The sequence below is a fragment of the Bufo bufo genome, chromosome 2 (genome assembly GCF_905171765.1).
Source record: "Bufo bufo chromosome 2, aBufBuf1.1, whole genome shotgun sequence".
Classification (NCBI taxonomy): Eukaryota; Metazoa; Chordata; class Amphibia; order Anura; family Bufonidae; genus Bufo; species Bufo bufo.
In genome coordinates this window covers 356,138,330-356,160,759 of record NC_053390.1, presented here as the reverse complement: position 1 = coordinate 356,160,759, position 22,430 = coordinate 356,138,330, and the positions used below count along the sequence as shown (strand labels likewise).

At 50.2% G+C, this 22,430-nt stretch overlaps 1 protein-coding gene across 3 annotated transcripts in view; it reads right to left on the bottom strand.

The window, feature by feature from the left end:
- SMARCA2 (SWI/SNF related, matrix associated, actin dependent regulator of chromatin, subfamily a, member 2) overlaps positions 1 to 22,430 on the bottom strand; it is a 289,118-nt gene that overhangs the window by 77,232 nt on the left and 189,456 nt on the right. For all 3 annotated transcript variants that reach the window (XM_040417115.1, XM_040417114.1, XM_040417116.1), the window contains exons 23-25: positions 21,747 to 21,793; positions 19,979 to 20,145; positions 10,988 to 11,151 (exon numbers count right to left, since the gene is read on the bottom strand). In XM_040417115.1, the coding sequence (XP_040273049.1) occupies positions 10,988 to 11,151; positions 19,979 to 20,145; positions 21,747 to 21,793 (378 nt within the window). The remainder of the gene's footprint in view (positions 1 to 10,987; positions 11,152 to 19,978; positions 20,146 to 21,746; positions 21,794 to 22,430) is intronic.

Below are 22,430 nucleotides of genomic sequence, written 5' to 3'. Positions count from 1 at the left end.
GAGCAGGTCGTTACGGACGTGGCAATACCTAATATGTATACTTTTTTTTCTTATTTATGTAAGTTTTACACAATAATATAATTTTAGAAACAACTAAAATAAAAATCATATTTTAGTGTCTCCATAGTCTGAGCGATAGTTTTTTCAGTTTTTGGGCGATTGACTTAGGTAGAGTATCATTTTTGCGAGATGAGATGACTGATTGGCACTATTTCGGGTGCATATGACTTTTTGATCGCTTGCATTTACACTTTTTGTAATGTAAAGTGACAAAAAAATGGCTTTGACACAGTTTTTTTTTTTTTTACGGTGTTCACCCGAGGGGTTAGGTCATGTGGTATTTTTATAGAGCAGGTTGTTACGGATGCGGTGAAACCTAATATGTCAACTTTTTTTTCTTCTTCTTTTTACATTTAACACAATAAAACGAGATTTTTGTATAACTTACCAGTAAAATCTCTTTCTCGCTCTTCCTTGGGGGACACAGGAAACCTTGGGTATAGCTCAACTCCCTAGGAGGCGTGACACTAAGTGAAAACTGTTAAGCCCCTCCTCCAGCAGCTATACCCTCAGCCTGGAGAGAGAGACTACCAGTTGCGTGTCCAAGTAGTGAAAAAAGGCAATGACCCGACAGGGGCAACTAAACCGTAACGGTAAACCAGAACAATGGTGGGTGCTGTGTCCCCCAAGGAAGAGCGAGAAAGATTTTACTGGTAAGTTATACAAAAATCTAGTTTTCTCGCCCAATTCCTTGGGGGACACAGGAAACCTTGGGACGTTCAAGAGCAGTCCAAGAAGGGAGGGACTACAGCCCAGGGCGAAACAACCACCGGAGGTATCAAGAAACCACCGCTTGCAAGAGCAGGCGGCCCAAAGCAGCGTTCGCCGATGCATAGGTGTTCACCCTGTAGAACTTGGTGAAGGTGTGCAAGGAAGACCAGGTGGCCGCCTTACACAGTTGTTCAGCCGAAGCCCGATGCCTCTGAGCCCAGGAGGCACCGACCGCTCTGATGGAATGAGCGGTCACAGCAAAAGGCGTCTCCTTGCCCTTAGCGCGGTAAGCCTCGGCAATAGCCATCTTGATGAAGCGGGCAATAGACACCCTGGACGCCGCCAGCCCCCTGCGCGGACCTTCGGGAATCACAAAAAGAGAATCCGTGCGACGAAAGGGTCTGGTGACATCCAGATAAATCTTCAGGGCCCTAACCACATCCAGGCGGTGAAGCTCCCGTTCTTGAGGATGAGAAGGAGACGGACAAAGGGAGGGGAGGACGATGTTCTCGTTGAGGTGAAAGGCGGAGACCACCTTTGGAAGGAAGGAAGGAACCGGACGGAGAACCGCCTTATCCTGGTGGAAGATCAAAAGGGGCTCTGTGCAAGAGAGTGCCGCCAATTCAGACACCCGTCGAAGGGACGTGATGGCCACAAGGAAAATGACCTTGCAGGACAAAAGACGAAGAGAAACCCTCCACAAGGGCTCGAAGGGGGAAGATTGGAGTGCTGTGAGTACAACATTAAGGTCCCAGGGTGTAACGGGAGAGCGATACGGGGGAATAGAGTGAGCCACTCCCTGGATAAAGGTTTTGACAGATCCGAGAGGGGCCAGAGGGCGCTGGAAGAGGATGGAAAGCGCCGAGACCTGACCCTTTAATGAGCTGAGACCCAGACCCAGGTCCAGACCAGACTGCAAGAAGGACAAGACCGTGGGAAGGGAAAAACGAAGGGGATGAACATCCAGATTTTCGCAAAAACCCAGGTAAGACCGCCAGGTCCGGTAGTAAATTCTGGACGAGGCCTACTTTCGTGCGCGGATCATGGTACGAATCACATCTGCCGAAAAACCCAGTTGCGTTAAAACTGCGGTCCTAATAGCCATGCCGTTAAATGTAGTGACCCTAAATGCTGGTGGAAGATTGGCCCTTTAGAGAGGGAGTCTTCTCTTAGAGGCAGCGGCCAAGGCGCGTCTCCCAGGAGCAGCATTAGATCGGCGTACCAAGGCCGGTGAGGCCAATCTGGGGCTATCAGAACCGTAGGCATGCCCTCTGACGCGATTTTCCGGAGAACCAGTGGCAGAAGAGGGAGGGGCGGAAACACATACAGGAGGGAAAATTCCGTCCACGGAAGAACGAGAGCGTCGGCGCCGTACGCCCTCGGGTCCTTGGACATGGACAGGAAGGTGGGGAGCTTGTGGTTGAACCTGGAGGCCATGAGATCCACATCCAGACGACCCCAACAGAGGCAAATGGACTCGAATACGTCGGGATGCAGAGACCACTCGCCCGAGTCAATCGGCTGAGGAAGTCCGCCGCCCAGTTGTCCACCCCCGGAATGTAAATGGCCGACAGGGCCGGAACATGAGTTTCTGCCCAGTGGAGGATGTGAGACACTTCCCGCATAGCCGCTGCACTGCGAGTGCCCCCTTGATGATTTATATACGCCACAGCCGTGACGTTGTCCGACTGGACACGAACAGGATGGCCTCGAAGCAGTGGAGTCCAATGCCGGAGCGATAGGAGAATCGCCCTCAGTTCCAGAATGTTTATCGGCAGTTTGGACTCCGACGGAGACCAAGTGCCCTGAACGGAGCGAGGAGGAAACACTCCCCCCCACCCTTGCAGACTGGCATCGGTGGTAACCACCAACCAGGACATCGGCAGAAAGGATTTCCCGTGGAGGGGAGTCCGTAACCACCAAAGGAGGGAGGTCCGAGCATGGGGAGGAAGGAGGAAGGACCGGTCTAGACTCTCCGGAGACTTGTCCCAGGCAGACAGAATTGCCGTCTGAAAGATGCGGGAGTGATATTGCGCTAAGGGAATTGCTTAGAAACAGGACACCATCTGTCCCAATACCCACATGCTGGACTGGAAGGACGGACGGCGGTGGAGAAGTAGGGTCCGAACCGAACGGTGAAGGAGCAGACGCTTTTCCGGCGGAAGTCGAACCTCCGCCACTTCTGTATCCAGTAGCATTCCCAGAAAGAAGAGTTGTCTGGATGGGGTAAGCGAGGACTTGGGAAGGTTGATTATCCAACCGAACCAAGGTTTGCAGTGTGAGGTTGACGCTGGTGGACGCCTGAGAAAGGGAGGGCGCCTTGATGAGCAGATCGTCGAAGTAGGGAAGTAGAAAGACGCCCCTGGAGCGGAGCAAGGCCAGGACAGGGGCAAGGATCTTTGTGAACACTCGAGGAGCCGTCGCCAGGCCGAATGGGAGGGCGACAAATTGGTAATGGTCGTTTCCCACCGCAAAGCGAAGGAAACGCTGGTGACACCGAGCGATCGGGACGTGGAGGTAAGCATCCTGGATGTCGATAGACGACAGAAACTCCCCTTTTTCCAGGGAGGCCACCACAGATCTGAGGGACTCCATCCGGAAATGCCGAAGACGGAGAAAACGGTTTAACCGCTTGAGATCCAAAATCGGTCTTACCGAACCTTCTTTAGCCAAAGTTCTCTCCTGGCTGAAATGGCCAGAGCAGAGGAACGGGCCATGAGGGCACCAGCATCAAGGGAGGCCTCACAAATAAATTTTCCTGCCTGAATAATGAGCTGGGCTAAAGAACGGAGGTCCTGAATGGAGACGTCCGAATCAAGTTCCTGATCCAGCTGGGAAGCCCATTCCGAGACCGCTTTTCCGACCCAGGCGGAAGCAAAAACCGGCCTGAGGGCTGAACTGGAGGCGGCAAAAATGGCCCTTGTAAGGGATTCCATGCGCCGGTCCTCAGCGGACTGAAGAGAGGAGCCGTCCGCCACAGGAATGGCCGTGCTTTTGGACAAGCGGGCCACAGGAGGGTCAACCTTAGGCGGAGATGCCCAAGTGGAGATACAGTCCGCCGGGAAGGGATAACAGATATCCAGCTTCTTAGGGGGGGGGGGTAAAACGGGCATCAGGGCGAGACCAAGCCTTAGAGACTACCGACGAGAAGTCGTCATGGAGGGGGAATACTGTGGAAGCCTGCTTGGGGCGGATAAAAGACACACCGGCCTTGTCAGAGCTGGGAGGGTCATCGTGAATTTTAAAAGTGTCACGAATGTTGGTAATGAGGTGGCCCACAGCAGAAGGCCAGCTGGGACGGTAAAGCCGAGTCCATATCCCAATCCGAATCCACTAATTCTCCCTCTGAGGGCATGTCTTGAGAGGAGGAGGGTCCCGACTGAGAACGTACCCTTGGAGGTGACAGGGATGCATCCGAGGATGACACACACTCCGCCCTGGACCGCTTCTGGGGTTGCCGGGCCCTGTAGGCGTCGCTGGGAGCGAGGGACCCAGACGGGTCGGCCAAGGTAGCAGACCCGGGGGGTACGGCAGGGGGTGTATCAGGCTGCGTGGCAGGTTGTGCATTAGCTCGGTTTGCAGCCTGTAGTGAGAGACCGCGATCCATATAGCCTTGGCCAGAGTATCCTCCATTAGTCCCCGAGCAGCGAGCCGGCACTCCGCCCTAGCATGGCAAGGAGAGACAGTGCCACCCGTGCAAATAAGCGAATGCCGCGGTTCCCATGTGCGGACGATCACGATGCCGCCAGCAGTGAAGTGTGCCGGCTGACAGGTGCTGCCTCTCCCCCCCCCCCCCCTGTTCAGTAGTGGCGAAGAGTACTTAGCCAGAAATATTCTTCCCCCCTCAGGGTCCGCTCTGGTGATTGGGGCCCATCCGAATCTAGTAACATCCCCAGCATACCATGGGTTAACCTGTAGCACATTTCTGTGAAGGGTCTGGGGGGAGCGGAGAGCAGAAGAGGGGGGAGGGGGGGGCTGGAACAGCCACTCTCACCAACTTGAAGTCTTCACCCTCTGTCCATTCCAGCAGGGTCGCCCCTTCAGCTGCTGGCACCGCAGTGGCAGAAAGCTGGAGAGGGGCTTGTCGTGCGGGCGACCCTTACGCTGGCAGGATGCAGGGGAGCTGGGCTGCCCTGGTCCTCCTTGACTTCTGTGGGGGAGGCAGCAGTGCGGATGACCGGCACTGGCGCAGCTCGACCCCGGGAGAAACAGAGGTCCAGGCGTCTCTGTTGTCCCTGCGAAAAAATGAAATAAAAATAAAATAAAAATTCTAAAGTAAAAAATGAAGGAGAAAAAACAGCCCTGCAGAGCAGGGAGTGTCTTGCCTCCTTGGACACTAAGCAAAAACTGGTAGTCTCTCTCTCCAGGCTGAGGGTATAGCTGCTGGAGGAGGGGCTTAACAGTTTTCACTTAGTGTCACGCCTCCTAGGGAGTTGAGCTATACCCAAGGTTTCCTGTGTCCCCCAAGGAATTGGGCGAGAAAAGCATTTTTGAAACAAAAAAAAATATATATATCATGTTTTAGTGTCTCCATAGTCTGAGAGTCTATTTTTTAAAAATTTTTGGGCGATTCTCTTAGGTAGGGGCTCATTTTTTGAGGGATGAGGTGACTGTTAGATTGGTACTATTTTGGGGGGCATATGCCTTTTTGATCGCTTGGTGTTGCACTTTTAGTGACGTAAGGTAACAAATTTTTTTTTTTTTTTTATGGTGTTCACCTGAGGGGTTGGGTCATGTGATATTTGTATAGAGCCAGTCGATACGGATGCGGTAATACCAAATATGTCTACTTTTCTTTTGGAAAAGGATGTTTTTGTTATTTTTTTTACTTGAAACTTCAAAAAAAAAAAAAAATAATCTGTAAAACTTTTTATTTTTAAAGTTTTTTTCACACTATTTTTTGTCCCACTCTGGGACTTTTGGGGGTCTGATCCCCTTTACAATGCATCACAATACTTCTGTATTGTGATGCATTGGACGTAAGTGTATTAGAGGCTCTACTGGAAGATAGCCACGATGCCTAAGGAAGGCATCAGGCTGCCTTCTCTGCCATCGGGTCCCCGTCACAGCAGCATGGGGACTCGATGGCCACCCCGCACACGTCTGAAGTCCGCACGTGCCGCGGTCAGTGCTGACCGCGGCTGTGCAGGGGTTAATGCGCAGGCATCAGTGATTTCACCGATGCCGGCGCATACAGCAGGGGTCCGGCTATCAGTGACTGCCGGACCCCTGCCGCGGATCGGGCGGGCGCAGCTCCTGCACCCGCCTGATCAGAGCACCGTACATGAACTGGGGAAGGAACACTTGTCCGAGTTCATTGTCGAAGACCATGCTCAGGAAGTCCATCCTCTGGCTGCGAACAAGGGAGGACTTTGAGTGGTTCACCAGCCACCCGAACTGGGAAAGCACGAACAGGGTGATGTGAGGCTGGACAGGTTGTCCACCTGGGACGGACCCTTCACCAGAAGATCGTCCAGGAAGGATATTACTGCAACTCCCCTGGCACGGAGAAGTGCAACGAGGGGAGCCAACACCTTTGTAAAGACCCTCGGTGCAGACGCCAGGCTGAAGTGCAATGCCACGAATTGAAAATGCAGAGAACCTACTGCGAAGTGAAGGTACCTCTGATGAGACAGAGCTATGGGGACATGCAGATAAGCATCCCGGATGTCGATGGACGAAAGAAACTCGCCCCCCTCGAGGGAAGCAATAACCAATCTGAGGGACTCCATGCGAAAGTGACGGACACGAATGAAATGATTGAGTGACTTCAGATCCAAAATGGGGCGAAGAGAACCGTCCTTCTTGGGAACAGTAAAGAGGTTTGAGTAAAACCCCTGAAAACGTTCCGAGGTCAGAACAGGAACAATCACTCCATGCGTGTGAAGGGAATGAATGGCCTGAAAAAAAAAAGCGGCCACCCGGGAGGGGGACCTGGGCAGAGACGATTGGAAGAACAGACCTGTGGGAAGGGCGGAGAATTCTATTTTGTATCCGGAGGAAACTACCTCCAGAATCCAGGCGTCATCCACGCTTGCGCTCCAGTAATACTGAAAGGCGAGTAAACGACCCCCATCATGCAGATGATGGCTTTGCAGACTGGGGATTGGAAGGCTTAGGGCGGGCGTGCCAGGAGGGCTTGGCCTTGAAGGAAGGGCGAACCGGCTTTTTGTCCTGACGGGAGGAGGAATCCTGAAAGGAGTGAAAAAGCTGTGATCGCGATGCAGATATAGGCTGGCAGCTGCGGTTCTGGGCCAGGAGGGAACTTTTCCCACCTGTGGCCTCAGAAATAAGGTCCTCTAAAATGCTTCCCACAAAGCCTACCACCCAGGAAGGAGAGAGATGAGCGCCTTTTTGGAGGCAGCATCCGCCGCCCAGGCACGGAGCCAGACCGTGCGGCGGATGGCCACAGAGTTAGCGGCCGCACTGCTAATGCAGCGGGCCGATTCCAGGGAAGCATCACAAAGATACCGGGATGCCTGAAGAAGATGAGAGGCAAGGAGATGGAGCTCCCTCTGAGTAGAATCCGGGGGCAAGGACCAGACAAGCTGTTTGGCCCAGACTACACAGGCCTTTGCCACCCATGACGCAGCAAAGGCGGGACGGATAGCGGAACCTGCTGCCATGAATGCAGACTTGGACAAGGAGTCAATCTTCTTGTCCGACGGATCAGACAAGGAAGCCGTGTCGGCCAAAGGAAGGGTTGTGGCCTTAGCAAGATGGGCCACCTGTGGATCTACCTGAGGAGGGACAGACCACATATTAATGGACTCCTCTGAAAAAGGAAAGAGGGCGTCCGAACTCTTTGCAGGCTGAAGGCTCCTATCCGGGTGACGCCACTCCTTGGCCGGGAGTGCGTTGAGATCCGTATGATTAGGGAAAACCAAAGCGGGGCGTCTGGAACGGCGGAATGATACGGATTCCTGAGCCGAAGAGAAGGGGTCTTCCTGCACGTGGAGAGCGTCCTTAACTGCCCTGATGAGATCCTGCATGGCCGCAGACAGGGCTGTGCTCTGCTCCGATATCAGAGTCAGAGGTGTCCCCCGAGGCGGCGAAAGGTGCGGTAGGGGAGGATTCTTCGCCAGCTTCAGACTGATCCTGGGAGTGACCCCAGGAAGCAGAGGAGGAACGGGACATAGTTGTGACAACCCGAGGTAGTTTACGGGACCTGGTGTCTGAATGTAAGCGTGCCCCGTCCGCGGAGAAGTCCCTAGGAGGAGCAGAGGCCGCCGCAATTTGGGCAGGCAAGCGGTCCAGCGACTCCACCATGGATTGGGAGAGTCAGGCAAGGTTCCCTATGGCTTGGGACAGGGAAGCGGCCCATTCAGGAGGGACTGAAACAGAAGGGGTGGTCAGGGCGTCATGAGAGGGCCTGGGGGCAAGGCATTGCGCACAAACAGGGTCAGGCTGACCGCATGGCAACTTCTTATTGCAACGGGAGCACGTAAAATACGTGGTGACCCGAGGGGGGGCTCGGAATGGGAGTCTTCTCTGGAAGAGGACATGAGATCTGAGTGGGAGCCTGAAAAAAGAGAAGCAGCCAGCCAGAGGCTGTCCTACCGGACCCCAGGTGCTGTGTCCCCAAAGAGGTGCTGCAAAAGAGATCCTGGCAAGATGGGGGACCCTTTCTTTTTTTAAACAGCAGGAGTTAAGTGCGGGAGAGTACGCAGGCGAGGAAAAAGTCAGGGCCCCGATTAATGAAGTGGCCGGAAGAGGTGCACAGTCGGCGGGATGGAACCGTGGGCCCTCCGGAAAAGAAAAAACAGGCGTAGGGGGCTCCTGAGGAGGGGAAAAACGGGGCAAAAGGAGCACCTAGGGCCCAAGGACAGGGCAGAGAAGATGCGGCCTAGTGCTGGCAGAAGCCAGGAACTAAGATAGAAGGGAAGGCCGGGGAGAGGCATGAGAACAGGGGGGGAAAACAAGGGGGAAAAGGGGAACCTCCCCAAGGCCCTAGAATAAAGTGAATCCCACCCCCTGGCCAAAAGAGATTAAACTAACCTGAGACCCCATGGGACAGGGACGCAGGGGAGAATACCTACCGTCCGGCGTCTTCAGGCGCTGCAGGGTGACCCCTTCGGCAAACTCGCACATGCGTGGGATTGCCGCCATGCAACTGCAGATGCAGTAATGGAGGACTGGGTGATCGGCGAGGTTCTCGCCCGCAGGGGGTGCAACTAAAGTGGGTATCCACGATGAAGCCCCATCCTGCAGCAGGCCGAAACCTGCAGAAAAAAAGAAAAAAAAGAATAAACTAAACTAAAAATAAAAAGCAGCAAGACCTGCAAAAAAACAGAGCGGGTCATGTAGGCCTCCTACAGACAGTAGACTAAAAATGGTTAGTTTAGTGTCTGTGCAGGGGGTATAGCCCCATCTGGGTGGAGCCAACACTTTTCCTTTCTAGTGTCAGCCTCCTAGTTGCAGCTGGGCATATACCCATGGTGCTGTGTCCCCCAATGCCATTCACGAGAAAATATTTTACCAAAAAATGCAGCAGACAACCGCCAACAGACACTAGGCTACAACTGATTATCCCAGTATCTGTGGGAACATTATAGCCACCGGAGGAGTAGTCAACACCTTTTTATGCCTAATGTCAGCCTCCTAGTGGCAGGGCCTATACCTATGGTACTGTGTCCCCTAATAATATTAACGAGAAAAAAAATCTGGTATATATTTTTTTTTTCATGGAATCAAATTTGGAATATTATGGATACAGCTATACTAATCATGTTTGTTTTTACATTAGAAACGGGGAAAGCTTTTAACAATGAAGGGAATTTTTTAAAAATTTCATTAATTTTTACTTTTATATGAGATCATTTGTATAATAAACCTGCACCATTTCTGTATTGCAGTGTACTGTGAAGGCATCATCATGTTTCTGGCAAGGTGTAATAGCAGTATTGAGATAGCAGACCTGGGCACCCGTCACACTATCCCCAGCTTCCATAAAGGAAAGGAAGGCGAATGGGTGACAGATAAAGCAACTTCACTTTGGCCAACCACTCAGGTGGATCCACCATTATAAGCAGATGTCAGCTGTAAAAACCCAGCCAGCACACACCGAATATGAAGCGAGCTTGGTTACTGTAACCCTCTCCATACACTCCCTGTACACATCTAATGTTAATAAGTAAGTCATGTTATGAGACTAGGTGTTCACCTTAATGTCTTATTCATATTTTGCGAGGAAAGATATGTCACTTTATTAACATACACTTTCAATTTAGCTCTGGCTTGACTGATTCCTTACTTAAAAACGTGTAGTACCACACACCTGTAGTGCCTGGACTGGGCCATAGTTTGAGCTGGGCTCCTCCAGGTGTCCATACATCCATACAACTTCAATGGCTGTTGGTCTAATCATTCAGGCGACAGCCATCTCCTCAAAGTCACCCATATGCATACATGCTTGTTTCAGCCAAGAAAGTATGTGTTGTTAATAGGGAGTGAGGAGAAAGCTACTGCCAAACACATGACAGGCAAATGTAGCAGAAAAATCTCTCTCAAGAATGAATATTGTTATAGCAGGGAGGACCAACCCTATTTAAAATAAGTTGTCTCCCTAGAGACATTAATTGTAATTAACCAAGATAGGCCTTAAATGTCTGATTAAAGGCCAACTTGCCCTCGCTAATATCTAGAAGGGCAAAAACCAGAGGTGAACTGGCACTGTGGTGGTGGGGTCATAGTGGAAGAAACCTCACTGGTCAGGCATTATTGACATATTTGAGCAAATCCAGATTCAATGGGGGTCATTTACTAAGGCTCCTTGCACCTTTTTCTGGAGTGTAAAGAATTTACAAGACCCCCCCCCCCCCTCTTGCGACTTTTTAAACTCCTGTGTGCCTAAATTTAGGTGCACACAACATTGTGCAGTGCCAGGGATCAGGCCTGCAGTCCCAGCAAATTCACTAACATTTACACCACGAATCTGGCGTAAATGAGGACTGAAAACTACTCCACTCAGGAACTGAAGATGATTTCACATGGACTGACTGAGGACGCGCCTAATTTATAAGGAGGTGTATGCCTCGTCATAAATTAGGAGCATCCTCTGGCAGCACTGGTGTACGAAAGAACGGCGTTTTACACAAATGACCCTCAATATTTCTGGTTTTACTAAATCTAATATGCATTTAAATATAAATGTCTTGGTGATTTTATTTAAAAAAATGTAAAAACTTAATTTTAACAACAATCAAAGTTTCCTAACCTGATGAGGATTCCAGTCGCTGTCAAAAATAACGACAGTATCTGCAGCCTGGAGGTTCAACCCCAAGCCTCCAGCTCTGGTACTCAGTAAGAAAATAAAGTACTGTGAGCCTTCTTCATTGAACTTCTTTAGCAATGCAGCACGATCCTCTGACTTTGTTGTGCCTTTGGGGAAAAAAAAAAAAAGAAGCATTCTATAGTATAATTACATTTCAATGACAACCCAAGACCTAAAAGCCCCAACAGGATAACATGAATGCTTTACCTATTTAATATATCCTGTAATAGCAGACTTATATACACAGTAGTTTTTGGAATATAAGAGGCACTTTTTAGCAAGAAAACAAAAAACAAACCTCTTATAGTCTGCAGTCAGAGTGGTCCAGCAGTGCCATACATCCCTGACTGCTTACTTAATGATCCAGCAGAGCGCTCATACAGTGCAAGAGAGGTAGTAGTGCACCTCCAATGACTTTGATGAGATCTGATGGGTTTCCATCATGAAGCCTGGCAGGCCGCAAAATATTGTCCAACATTTATGACTTAATCTGCGCTGGAAGCCTCTAACACAGAAGTGTTCAAAGCCTTATGTGTTCTGTAGCATCAAATTATCACATTCTTCAACAGTTCTGCAGCAGCAGGGGTGTGTATTATCTTCCTGCAGCAGCAGGGGTGTGTATTATCTTCCTGCAGCAGCAGGGGTGTGTATTTTCTTCCTGCAGCAGCAGGGGTGTGTATTTTCTTCCTGCAGCAGCAGGGGTGTGTATTTTCTTCCTGCAGCAGCAGGGGTGTGTATTTTCTTCCTGCAGCAGCAGGGGTGTGTATTTTCTTCCTGCAGCAGCAGGGGTGTGTATTTTCTTCCTGCAGCAGCAGGGGTGTGTATTTTCTTCCTGCAGCAGCAGGGGTGTGTATTTTCTTCCTGCAGCAGCAGGGGTGTGTATTTTCTTCCTGCAGCAGCAGGGGTGTGTATTTTCTTCCTGCAGCAGCAGGGGTGTGTATTTTCTTCCTGCAGCAGCAGGGGTGTGTATTATCTTCCTGCAGCAGCAGGGGTGTGTATTATCTTCCTGCTGCAGCAGGGGTGTGTATTATCTTCCTGCTGCAGCAGGGGTGTGTATTATCTTCCTGCTGCAGCAGGGGTGTGTATTATCTTCCTGCTGCAGCAGGGGTGTGTATTATCTTCCTGCTGCAGCAGGGGTGTGTATTATCTTCCTGCTGCAGCAAGGGTGTGTATTATCTTCCTGCTGCAGCAGGGGTGTGTATTATCTTCCTGCTGCAGCAGGGGTGTGTATTATCTTCCTGCTGCAGCAGGGGTGTGTATTATCTTCCTGCTGCAGCAGGGGTGTGTATTATCTTCCTGCTGCAGCAGGGGTGTGTATTATCTTCCTGCTGCAGCAGGGGTGTGTATTATCTTCCTGCTGCAGCAGGGGTGTGTATTATCTTCCTGCTGCAGCAGGGGTGTGTATTATCTTCCTGCTGCAGCAGGGGTGTGTATTATCTTCCTGCTGCAGCAGGGGTGTGTATTATCTTCCTGCAGCAGCAGGGGTGTGTATTATCTTCCTGCAGCAGCAGGGGTGTGTATTATCTTCCTGCTTCAGCAGGGGTGTGTATTATCTTCCTGCTTCAGCAGGGGTGTGTATTATCTTCCTGCTGCAGCAGGGGTGTGTATTATCTTCCTGCAGCAGCTGAGGAGTGTATTATGATGTTCTGCAGCACTGATTTTGCCCCATAGCAAAATTTGTAACAGGTGCCCAAGTGACTATTTACCATCTAATGGAGCTTTGTGTGTGTATAATATGTGTACTGAAGAGTTGTGTGTATAATGTTTATAGCTGTATTGCTGTGTGCGTATTTGTATAATTCATGCTCACAAAGAGCAAAAAAATAAAAAATAAGGACAAGAACAAGCATGGTGGGGCGTAATGGCAGGCGATTTGCAAGTTCGATGTTTTGGTTACCTAAGAATTCCGTAATGGATTCCGTTAACACGGACCATAACGGAATTCTATGACGGTATGCAACACGGAAGCCTATAAGAGGCATTCCGTCATAATAGAAGTATATGCTGGCCATTTAACCTCCTTAGGCCCCTTTCACACAAGAGTGACGGATTGGCTCCGGATGCGTTCAGTGAAACTCGCACAATTTTGCAAGCAAGTTCAGTCAGTTTTGTCTAAGATTGTGTTCAGTTTTTTCCAAGCGGATGCAATGCGTTTTGATGTGTTTTTCATGCGCGTGATAAAATACTGAAGGTTTACAAACAACATCTCTTAGCAACCATCAGTCAAAAACGCATTGTATCCACACTTGTTTGCAGATGCAATGCGTTCTCACTGAAGCCCCATTCACTTCTATGGTTCCAGGGCTGCGTGAAAAACGCAGAATATAGAACATGCTACGTTTTTCACGCAACGCAGAACTGATACGTGAAAAAAAATAAATGCTAATGTACACAGACCCATTGAAATTAATGGGTCAGGATTCAGTGCGGGTGCTATGTGTTCAAGCATTGCACCCGCGCGGAAAACTCGCTCGTGTGAAAGGGGCCTTAGGGTGCTGGCACACAGTGCAGTTCTGACATGCAGTTAGGATGCAGTTTTTTATTGTAGCAAGCTCAAATGAATTAAATCATTCCCACAATGCAGAACAGCAGGGTTTAATGAGGCTGATAAACTGGCTAAATTGAAAACTGCATCCTGAATGCATGTCAGAACTGCACTGTGTGCCATCATCCTTGGGCCTCATGCACACGGCTGTTGTGCAACTTGCGGTCCCCAATGCACGGGCAACGTCCGTGCGGCGGCTAGGACGGGACGTCTGTGATCCGTCCGCACCGCAAAAAAATAGAACATATTCTATTTTTTTTTTTTGCAGTGCGGAGCCACGGACAGAAACACTGCAGCTCTGGAAGTTCAAGTAAATGGGTCTGCATCCATTATGCGGGGAGCACACAGCCGGTGCCCACATATTGAAGACCTGCTATTTGCAGGCCGCAGTACGCCAACGGCCGTGTGCATGAGGCCTTAGGGGGCTAGAACCTGGAATATTTAGAAATCTATTAGGGTGAATTTGATTCTGCTGCTCTATCTGCTGGCAGATTACTATGACAGCCCTGGGTAGCCTCAGCAGGCCCCAGGCTGTTGGAGCCCCGTGATTTCACTGCGGGGGCTCGAATCCGAAGGCAGAGGGAGCCGCATTCCTCTGCCTTACTCTCTCAGATGCCATAAGCGCTTTTGCTGCTCCACACAAGCCCTCTCACATTCTCAAGTACATGTACTTAATAATAAGTGAAGGGGTTAATAAGTAGAAAAATGGATTTTTGTACGTGCCGTAAAATCCATTTCTCGTTGGATGCATTGGGGGAAACAACACCATGGGTATATGCCCAGCTGCCACTAGAAAGGAAAAGTGTTGGCTCCACCAGGATGGGCTATACCCTCTGCACAGACACTAAACTAACCAGTTGGTACTAAAGCAGTAGCAGCATCAAAAAACCAGATCGAAAAAACTGAAGCCAACATGTACTAAACCAGAAAGAGGACCATTATCAAAGAGTCCCGGAAAACCTGAACGTAGAAAAAAGGGTGGGATCGGTGTCCACCAATGCATCCAACGAGAAAAGGATTTTACGAAGTACAAAAATCCATTTATCTTGTGAATGGCATTAGCAGACCTTGCAAAAGGAGGTCGGGACGCAGAGGAAGTCGCCATGGGGCGTCGGCGAGCAGGTAGACGAGATCTGCGTACCACACCAATATCGCTGTGACCTGATCCATTTTGAGGCGTTTGAGTACCCGAGGAAGAAGCAGAAGGGGAGGAAAGAGATATAGGAGACTGAACTGAGACCACGGGAGCACTAAGGCGTCTACCGCCAGAGCCAGAGGATCCCGAGACCTAGTGACGTAAAGCGGAAGTTTGTGATTCAAACTGGAGGCAAAAAATTCGACATCTGGGATTCCCCAACGCTGACAGAGCTGTAGGGATGGAGAGTCCACTCGCCCAGGTAGAGACGCTGGCGACTGAGGAAGTCGGTCGCCCAATTGTCGACTCCGGGGATGTAGACAACGGAGAAAGTGGGAACGTGTCCCTCTGCCCACTGCAGGTTGCGAAAGGCTTCCTTCAGGACCGCTGCACTTCTGGTGCCCCACCTGGTGGTTCAAATAAGCCACCACAGTGGAGTTGTCCGTCTGAATCTGGACAGGATGACCGCGGAGGAGGTGAGTCCAACCGGACAGAGCTAGGTAAATGGCCCTGAGCTCTAGGATATTGATTTGTAGGGAGCTCTCCTGCCTCGACCACTGACCCTGGGCAGTGGAGAGACCCGAACACTGCACCCCCAACCTGTCAGGCTGGCATCTGTGGAGATCACCTGCCAACAGAGGGGAAAGAAGGATCTGCCGAGAGAGACGGTTAGCGGGTTCAGCCAACAGCGCAAGTCCAGGCAGACCTGATGGGACAGGCGGATCGGGCGATCGAGGCCTGACGGAGACTTGTTCCACCGGGCAAGAATTGCAACGGGTGTGGAATTAGACATAAGGAATTGCCTCGAAGGCGGCAAGCATCCGGCCCAGAACGCACATGCACACCCTAAAGGACAGAGAAAACTGCTCACGAAGGCGAGCCACCCCTGACTGGAGAGCCACTACCTTGTCTTGAGGAAGGAACACTTGGCTCGGCCAAGGCGAGTGTCGAGGACCATGCCTAGGAATTCCATCCTCTGGCTGGGAACAAGAGAGGACTTGGAGTGATTCACCAGCCAGCCAAACTGGGACAGCACGGACAGGGTGATGTGGAGGCTGGACAGGTTGTCCTCCCGGGACGGAGCCTTCACCAGAAGATCGTCCAGGTAGGGTATTACTGCAACTCCTCTGGCACGGAAAAGTGCAACGAGGGGAGCCAACACCTTGGTAAAGACCCTCGGGGCAGACGCCAGGCCGAAGGGCAATGCCACGAATTGAAAATGCAGAGAAGCGAAGGTACCTCTGATGAGAGACAGAGCTATGGGGGACATGCAGATAAGTATTCCCTCGAGGGAAGCAATCACCAATCTCAGGGACTCCATACAAAAGTGACGGGCACGAAAAAATTGAGCGCCTTCAGGTCTAAAATTGGGTGAAGAAAAACGTTTTTCTTGGGAACAGTGAAGCGGTTTGAGTAAAACCCCTTAAAACATTCAGAGGTCGGAACAGAAACAATCACTCCATGCGCGTGAAGGGAATGAATGGCCTGAAAAAAAGCTTCCGCCCAGGAGGGGGACCTGAGTGGCGAAGACTGGAAGAACCGACCCGTGGGGAGGGCGGAGAATACTATTTTTATCCGAAGGAAACTACCTCCAGAACCCAGGCGTCGTCCACGCTTGCACTCCATTGATCCTGAAAAGAGACCCCCACTCGAGGGGGCGACTCGAGCGGGGAAAACCCATCATGCAGATAACGGCTTTGCAGATTGGAGTTTGGAAGGCTTAGGGCGGGTGTGCCAGGAGGGCTTGGCCTTGAAGGAAGGAGTCCCGAAAGGAGCGAAAACACTGTGATCGCGAAGCAGACATAGGACGGTGACTGTTCTGGGGCAGGAGGGAACTTTTCCCACACGTGGCGTCAGAAATAAGCTCCTCCAAACGTTTCCCGAAAAGCCTACCACCTAGGCAGGGGAGAGATATGAGCGCCTTTTTTGAGGCGGCATCCGCTGCCCAGGCACGAAGCCAAACTGTGCAGCGGATGGCCACGGAGTTAGCAGCCGCCCTGCTAGAGCCAGGGAGGCATCACAAAGATTCCAGGATGCCTGGAGAAGATGAGAGGCAAGGAAATGGAGCTCCCCCTGAGCAGAATCCGAGGGAAGGGACCGAACAAGCTGTTTGGCCCATACCACATAGGCCTTTGCCACCCATGACGCAGCAAAGGCAGGACGGATAGCGGAACCTGCTGCCACAAATGCAGACTTGGACAAGGAGTCAAGGAAGGGTGGTGGCCTTAGCAAGTCGGGCCCCTGGTGGATCTACCTGAGGAGGAACAGACAACATAGTAATGGACTCCTCGGAAAAGGGAAAGAGGACGTCTGAACTCTTGGCGGGTTGAAGATGCCTATCCGGGTGACGCCACTCTTTGGCTAGCAGTGTGTTGAGATCCGCATGTTAGGGAAAACCAAAGCGGGGCGCCTACAACGGCAGAATGATACGGATACCTGAGATGAGGAGAAGGGGTCTTCCTGCACGTGGAGAGCATCCCTATCTGCCCTGATGAGATCCTGCATGGCCACAGACAGGGCTGTGCTCTGCTCCGATATCAGAGTCAGAAGTGTCCACTGAGGAGGCGGAAGGTGCGGCAGGGGAGTATTCGTCGCCAGCCTCAAACATGTCGTGGGAGTGACGCAAGGATGCCAAGGAGGAACGGGACAGTTGTGACAACGCAAGGTAGTTTGCGGGACCTGGTGTCTGACCGTGAGCGTGCCCCCGTCCGCGGAGGAGTCTCTGGGAGGGGCAGAGGCAGCTGCAATTTGGGCAGACAAGCGGTCCAGTGACTCAAACATGGATTGGGAGAGTCTGTCAATGTTCCCTATGGCTTGGGACAGGGAAGAAGCCCATTCAGGAGGAACCAACAATGAAGGGGTGGTCAGGGCGTCCTGAGAGGGTCTGGGGGGCAAAACACTGTGCACAAACAGGTTCAGGCTGACCGCATGGCAACTTTTTATATATATATTTGTATAATACGTGGCAACCCCGAGGGGGGGGGGGCTGGGGATGGGAGTCTTCCCTGGAAGAGGACATGACGGCTGAGAGAGAGACTGTAAAAAAGAAAAGCATACAGCCAGCGGCTGTCCTACTGAACCCCAGGTGCTGTGTCCCCGAAGAGGTGCTGCAGCAGCTGCAGAAAAGTGCAGAAAGGCTGCAGAAGAGATCTGGAGAGCGTCTCTCAGGAGTGCTGGCAAGATGGAGTCCCAGAAAGAAGCAAACACTAGGCAAACTCCACCCACACGCAAAAGCCCGAGCTTATCTGGGATAGGAGTGGAAGGAGACCCCTTCCAAGAGCAGAGTGAAGCGGAGAGGGGCCGAGAAAAAAGCCCGGGAAGCGAGAGGGGAAAAGGATGCAGCCTAGGCGACGAAAAAGCCGGGGCCTCGATTAATGGAGCGGCTGGAAAAGGAGCGCCTTCGGCAGGACGGAACTGCAAGAGACTGGCGGCCCTCCGGGAAAAAAAAAATAAAAAAGGTGGGGGGGGGGGATGTACTACTCAGGAGTAGCGAGGCTCATGGAGGGAAAAAAAAAACGGGGCAAACGGAAAACGGAGCACCAGGGGCCCGAGCACAGGGCAGAGAAGATGCGGCCCAGTCCCAGGCAGAAGTCGGGGACTAAAGTAAAAGAAGGCCAGGCAGAGGCATAGGGGGCCAGGGATGTGAAGGCAAACCACAAGAGGGGGAATTGACTCTTCTCCCTTCCCCCCCGGAGAACCAGGGGGGAAACAAGAGGAAGGGGGAACCGCACAGGCCCCCGAATAAAGCGACTCTCACCCCCTGGCCAAAAGGGGGGAACTAACCCTAAACCCCATGGGATAGGGACGCGCAGGGGAGAATACTCACAGTTCAGCATCTTCAGGCGCTGCAGGGTCACCCCTTCGGCAAACTCGCACATATGTGGAATTGCCCGGCATGCCACTGCGGACGCAGTAACGAGGGACTGGGTGACCGGCGAGGTACTCAGAGTACGTGCCTGCAGGGGGTGCAACTAAAGTGGATATCCACGATGAAGCCCCATCCTGCAGCAGGCCAAGACCTGCAGAAGAGAATCAAAAAGCAGCAAGACCTGCAAAAAAAACAGAGCAGGTCATGTCTGTCTCCAATGGACACTAGACTAAAACTGGTTGGTTTAATGTCTGTGCAGAGAGTATAGCCCATCTGGGTGGAGCCAACACTTTTCCTTTCTAGTGTTAGCCTCCTAGTGGCAGTTGCTGGGCATATACCCATGGTGCTGTGTCCCCCAATGCCATTCACGAGAAAATATTTTTTACCCATTTTCTGTTGTCTAAAGGCTCATTTACACGTGTGGGCCTCAAAAGATGTGCTGTCCGCATCTGTAGTTCTGTTCTATGGCCCCGCAAAAAAAGACCGAGCATGTCCTATTCTTGTCCACAACTGTGGGCAAGAATAGTCATTTTCTATAATAGTGGCGGCCATGTGTGGAACGCACACGGACCAGGAATCAGTCTTTTGCAGATCCGCAATTTGCAGACTAAAAAACACTATGGTTGTGTGAATGCGCCTTAAACCTGGGAGCATCTTGCAGTCAGGTGCGTTATAGTCCAAAAAATTGAGTAGTTTTGTGGGAAAAGATTCAGTGTAACTTATTTTATTTATTTACATCCCTGCTTATTCTGGGTTTAGGATTCCAGTGGGTGGTCCTAATAAGCTATCTCCGTATGCACAGTGGTATAAGGAAGGCTGTCAATCGCTGATAGGACCACCCGCTGAACTCCTAAGCATAGAAAAGCAAAGATTTAAAGCGGTATTTCAAGATTTATTTTTTTTATTTCATATTCCCCCCTTGAAACTTTTGAATAGATATTTATTAAAAGGTGTCTACCGAGCCAGCTCTGCGGTTAAATGAAATGCTCCTGGTTCAGGATATCGGCAGTAAGAGCCCAAGGCTGCCTGAGTGCACAGGCATAGCTGGCCTGGTTAGGGGGCAGGGTAGTCTTGTTTGCTGTACAGTGCTAGCGACAGGTGGTGGTTAGTAGGCAAGCAGTGAAAAAAACATTTAAAAAAAACCCCCACAAAAAACAAAAACAAAAAACTCGAAATACCCCTTTAAATGAATAAGTTCCACTAAATCTTTATTCACAAAACTATTTATCTATCTATCTATCTACTCCGCTCCATCACATGCCACCTGCAGATTAAACCGCATATTGTTCCCCCCATATTTAATTGTAGGGAAATGGGGGGCAGCACTAGACAGCTGTAAAGGTGCAATTCTTCATATGATAAACTTAACAAGCAACAGATACAAACCATCAAGTCGAAGGTAAAGGAAGCTTCGAAAAGCAAAGTAGTCTTCCATGATAGTCATGAGTGAAGTCATCTGACAGAACAGCAAAACCCTGTGATTTGTGGCTCGAAGCTTTGGTAGTATTCGATCAAGTAATTCAAACTTTCCTGAAGTTCTGTAGAGATCAGGCCTGACAAAAGAATATCAATAATTATTACTATAATCATATCTATATATGGTGCCCGAGAGTCATTATTATATGGTTTGATGAAAAAAGATTGGCAAAGAGAAAGCACATTCCCCTCAACAATCCTATGTCGCTCCAGTTCTGACACTTAGTGCTCATGCACACTGTAACGGATCTCCTGGCACTCCGACTGGGTACCTCTGTTGATGGTTGCTCCTAGTGCTTCCCGAGGGCTCCAAGCACTCCACCTGACACCGTTAGCACTGCCGACCTCACAAACCGCTGCAACTTGGTTGGGATCTAGCCGTCTTCTACCCACCCTGGACCTACGACAAGGCTTCCAGGTTCCAGTGGGTGAACCCTCTCTTCCTTCAGAGAGCGATACAGGAACAAGCTCTTAAAAGAGCTCAGGGATTATAGCCAGGGGAGTATAGCCTTCCCCAGTGTAGATGCAGCCTTTTCCCCACACACATGAGACAAGGCTCTATGGTAAAACAGGAACTCTTTAATGGCGCTACATGTCAGCCTTTTATGCAGGTCTTCCAGCAAGGGACACTCCCCTGGGGACCTTGTGGTAGACTGAGACAGTTTTTACATTAGCCAATCACATGCATTTACAGTATGGAGACACTCCCAGCAATTGTACACAACCCCCCCGTGATACAATTAACAAACACAATGGGCTCTGCCTGTGATACAATTACCAAACACAATGGGCCAACCTAATCCCTCACAGACAGAAAACCCACATTTTCCCCCCAAAACACAGAAAACACCCCAAAGCCCCACATATCAGCAAAAACATCCCTGGATAGCTCTGATCTGGGCGAACAACATATCCAGAAATCACCCAGATCCGAGCAGGGGTTCCCGAATTCCATGGAAGTCAAATTTGACCAACCACAAGCATGGCTTTCCTGCCTAAAGCAGTTCCACTGATTTAGGCTGTGCGGCCGGTCTGTCTTCTCCTTCAAAGTTTTAGTATATGGGCCATAATCCTGAGGCAAAATGCTGGCAAACAGGCCCCTCCAAAACCCAGTGGCGAGGTTTTTTTCCACCACACACACAAACATATTTTTCTTCCGATTTCGTTCCGTTTTTTTTACAGGTTCGTATGCGGCTTGAAAAAAAAATGGAAATTACTCCTTGTGCATTCCGTGTCCGTATGTACGTTCCACAAAAAAAAAACATTTCCTTTGCGGACCGGCATGGATCGGCAAAAAACAAACAAAAAACAAAACAAAAACACGGATGTTTGCAGATCCGTGTTTTGCCCACTGCAAAATACATACGGTCGGGTGCATGAGCCCTTACTAGGTTCCTGCTATTCCTGTCTCAACACACAGGATATGCCTGCTCAGTCAATCCATCTCCAGTCAAAGATGGGTCAGCCGGTGATCAGCTCAGTGGGCATTTCCTGTGCGATGAGGAAAGCAGGGCCCAGGGGTACCTGTAAACATAGGAACATGAACAGTGAGGTAAGAATTGCTTCATTTCTCTTTTTAGCTCACCTGGATCCCTTTACCCTAAAATTTTCGCTGCTGGAAAACCACTATCAAATTATGTATCTTTACTGTAAGATTACACTTATTAAAATAAGTTACCCGTTGATGATCCCATTAGAGTATCCCAGATGTTCAGCAAAGGATTCCTGTAAAACAAAAAACAAAAAAAAAATGGATATTTTGTATGCAGTTTTGGTTGTACTCTAAAAACTTGGGCTAAAATTGACATTTGAAAACCAATTCCCAGATCTTTGCTTCAAATTCGGTTTCGGCAATTGCAACTTGGTGGAACTTAAAGGAAGACAACTAAAACATGAATGATAAAAGCAAACAGAAGAAAAGCTTCATCATAGTGCCCGTCACTATGGTTTCTGTAACAATTTTACAGAAATATTGCATAGAACACTTTTAGCTTGTAGACAAGATTGGGCAATGAAACGGCTGAATGTTGAGGACACAAAGCGTCACTAATGTTTCACACAACTTTTGATGTGTTATAGACATATCAAAAGCTGTGATCTAGAACGAGGGGAGAGAAGTGCTCTCTCTCCTTGCTGCACAAGATGGGCTTCATAGAAGTCTATGGGCCTGTCCAGATTCCATCCTCACCAGGGAGGAGAGGGTATGATATGTGCGCACTTCTCTCCCCTCGTTCTAGAGAAGGTGTCTCAGCACTTAGATTCCCACTGATCACCGAAATGTTACTGATGCTTAAAAGGAACCTGACATCAACGTTATGCTGACTGCACTGAGGGCAGCATAAATTAGTGACAGAAATGCTGA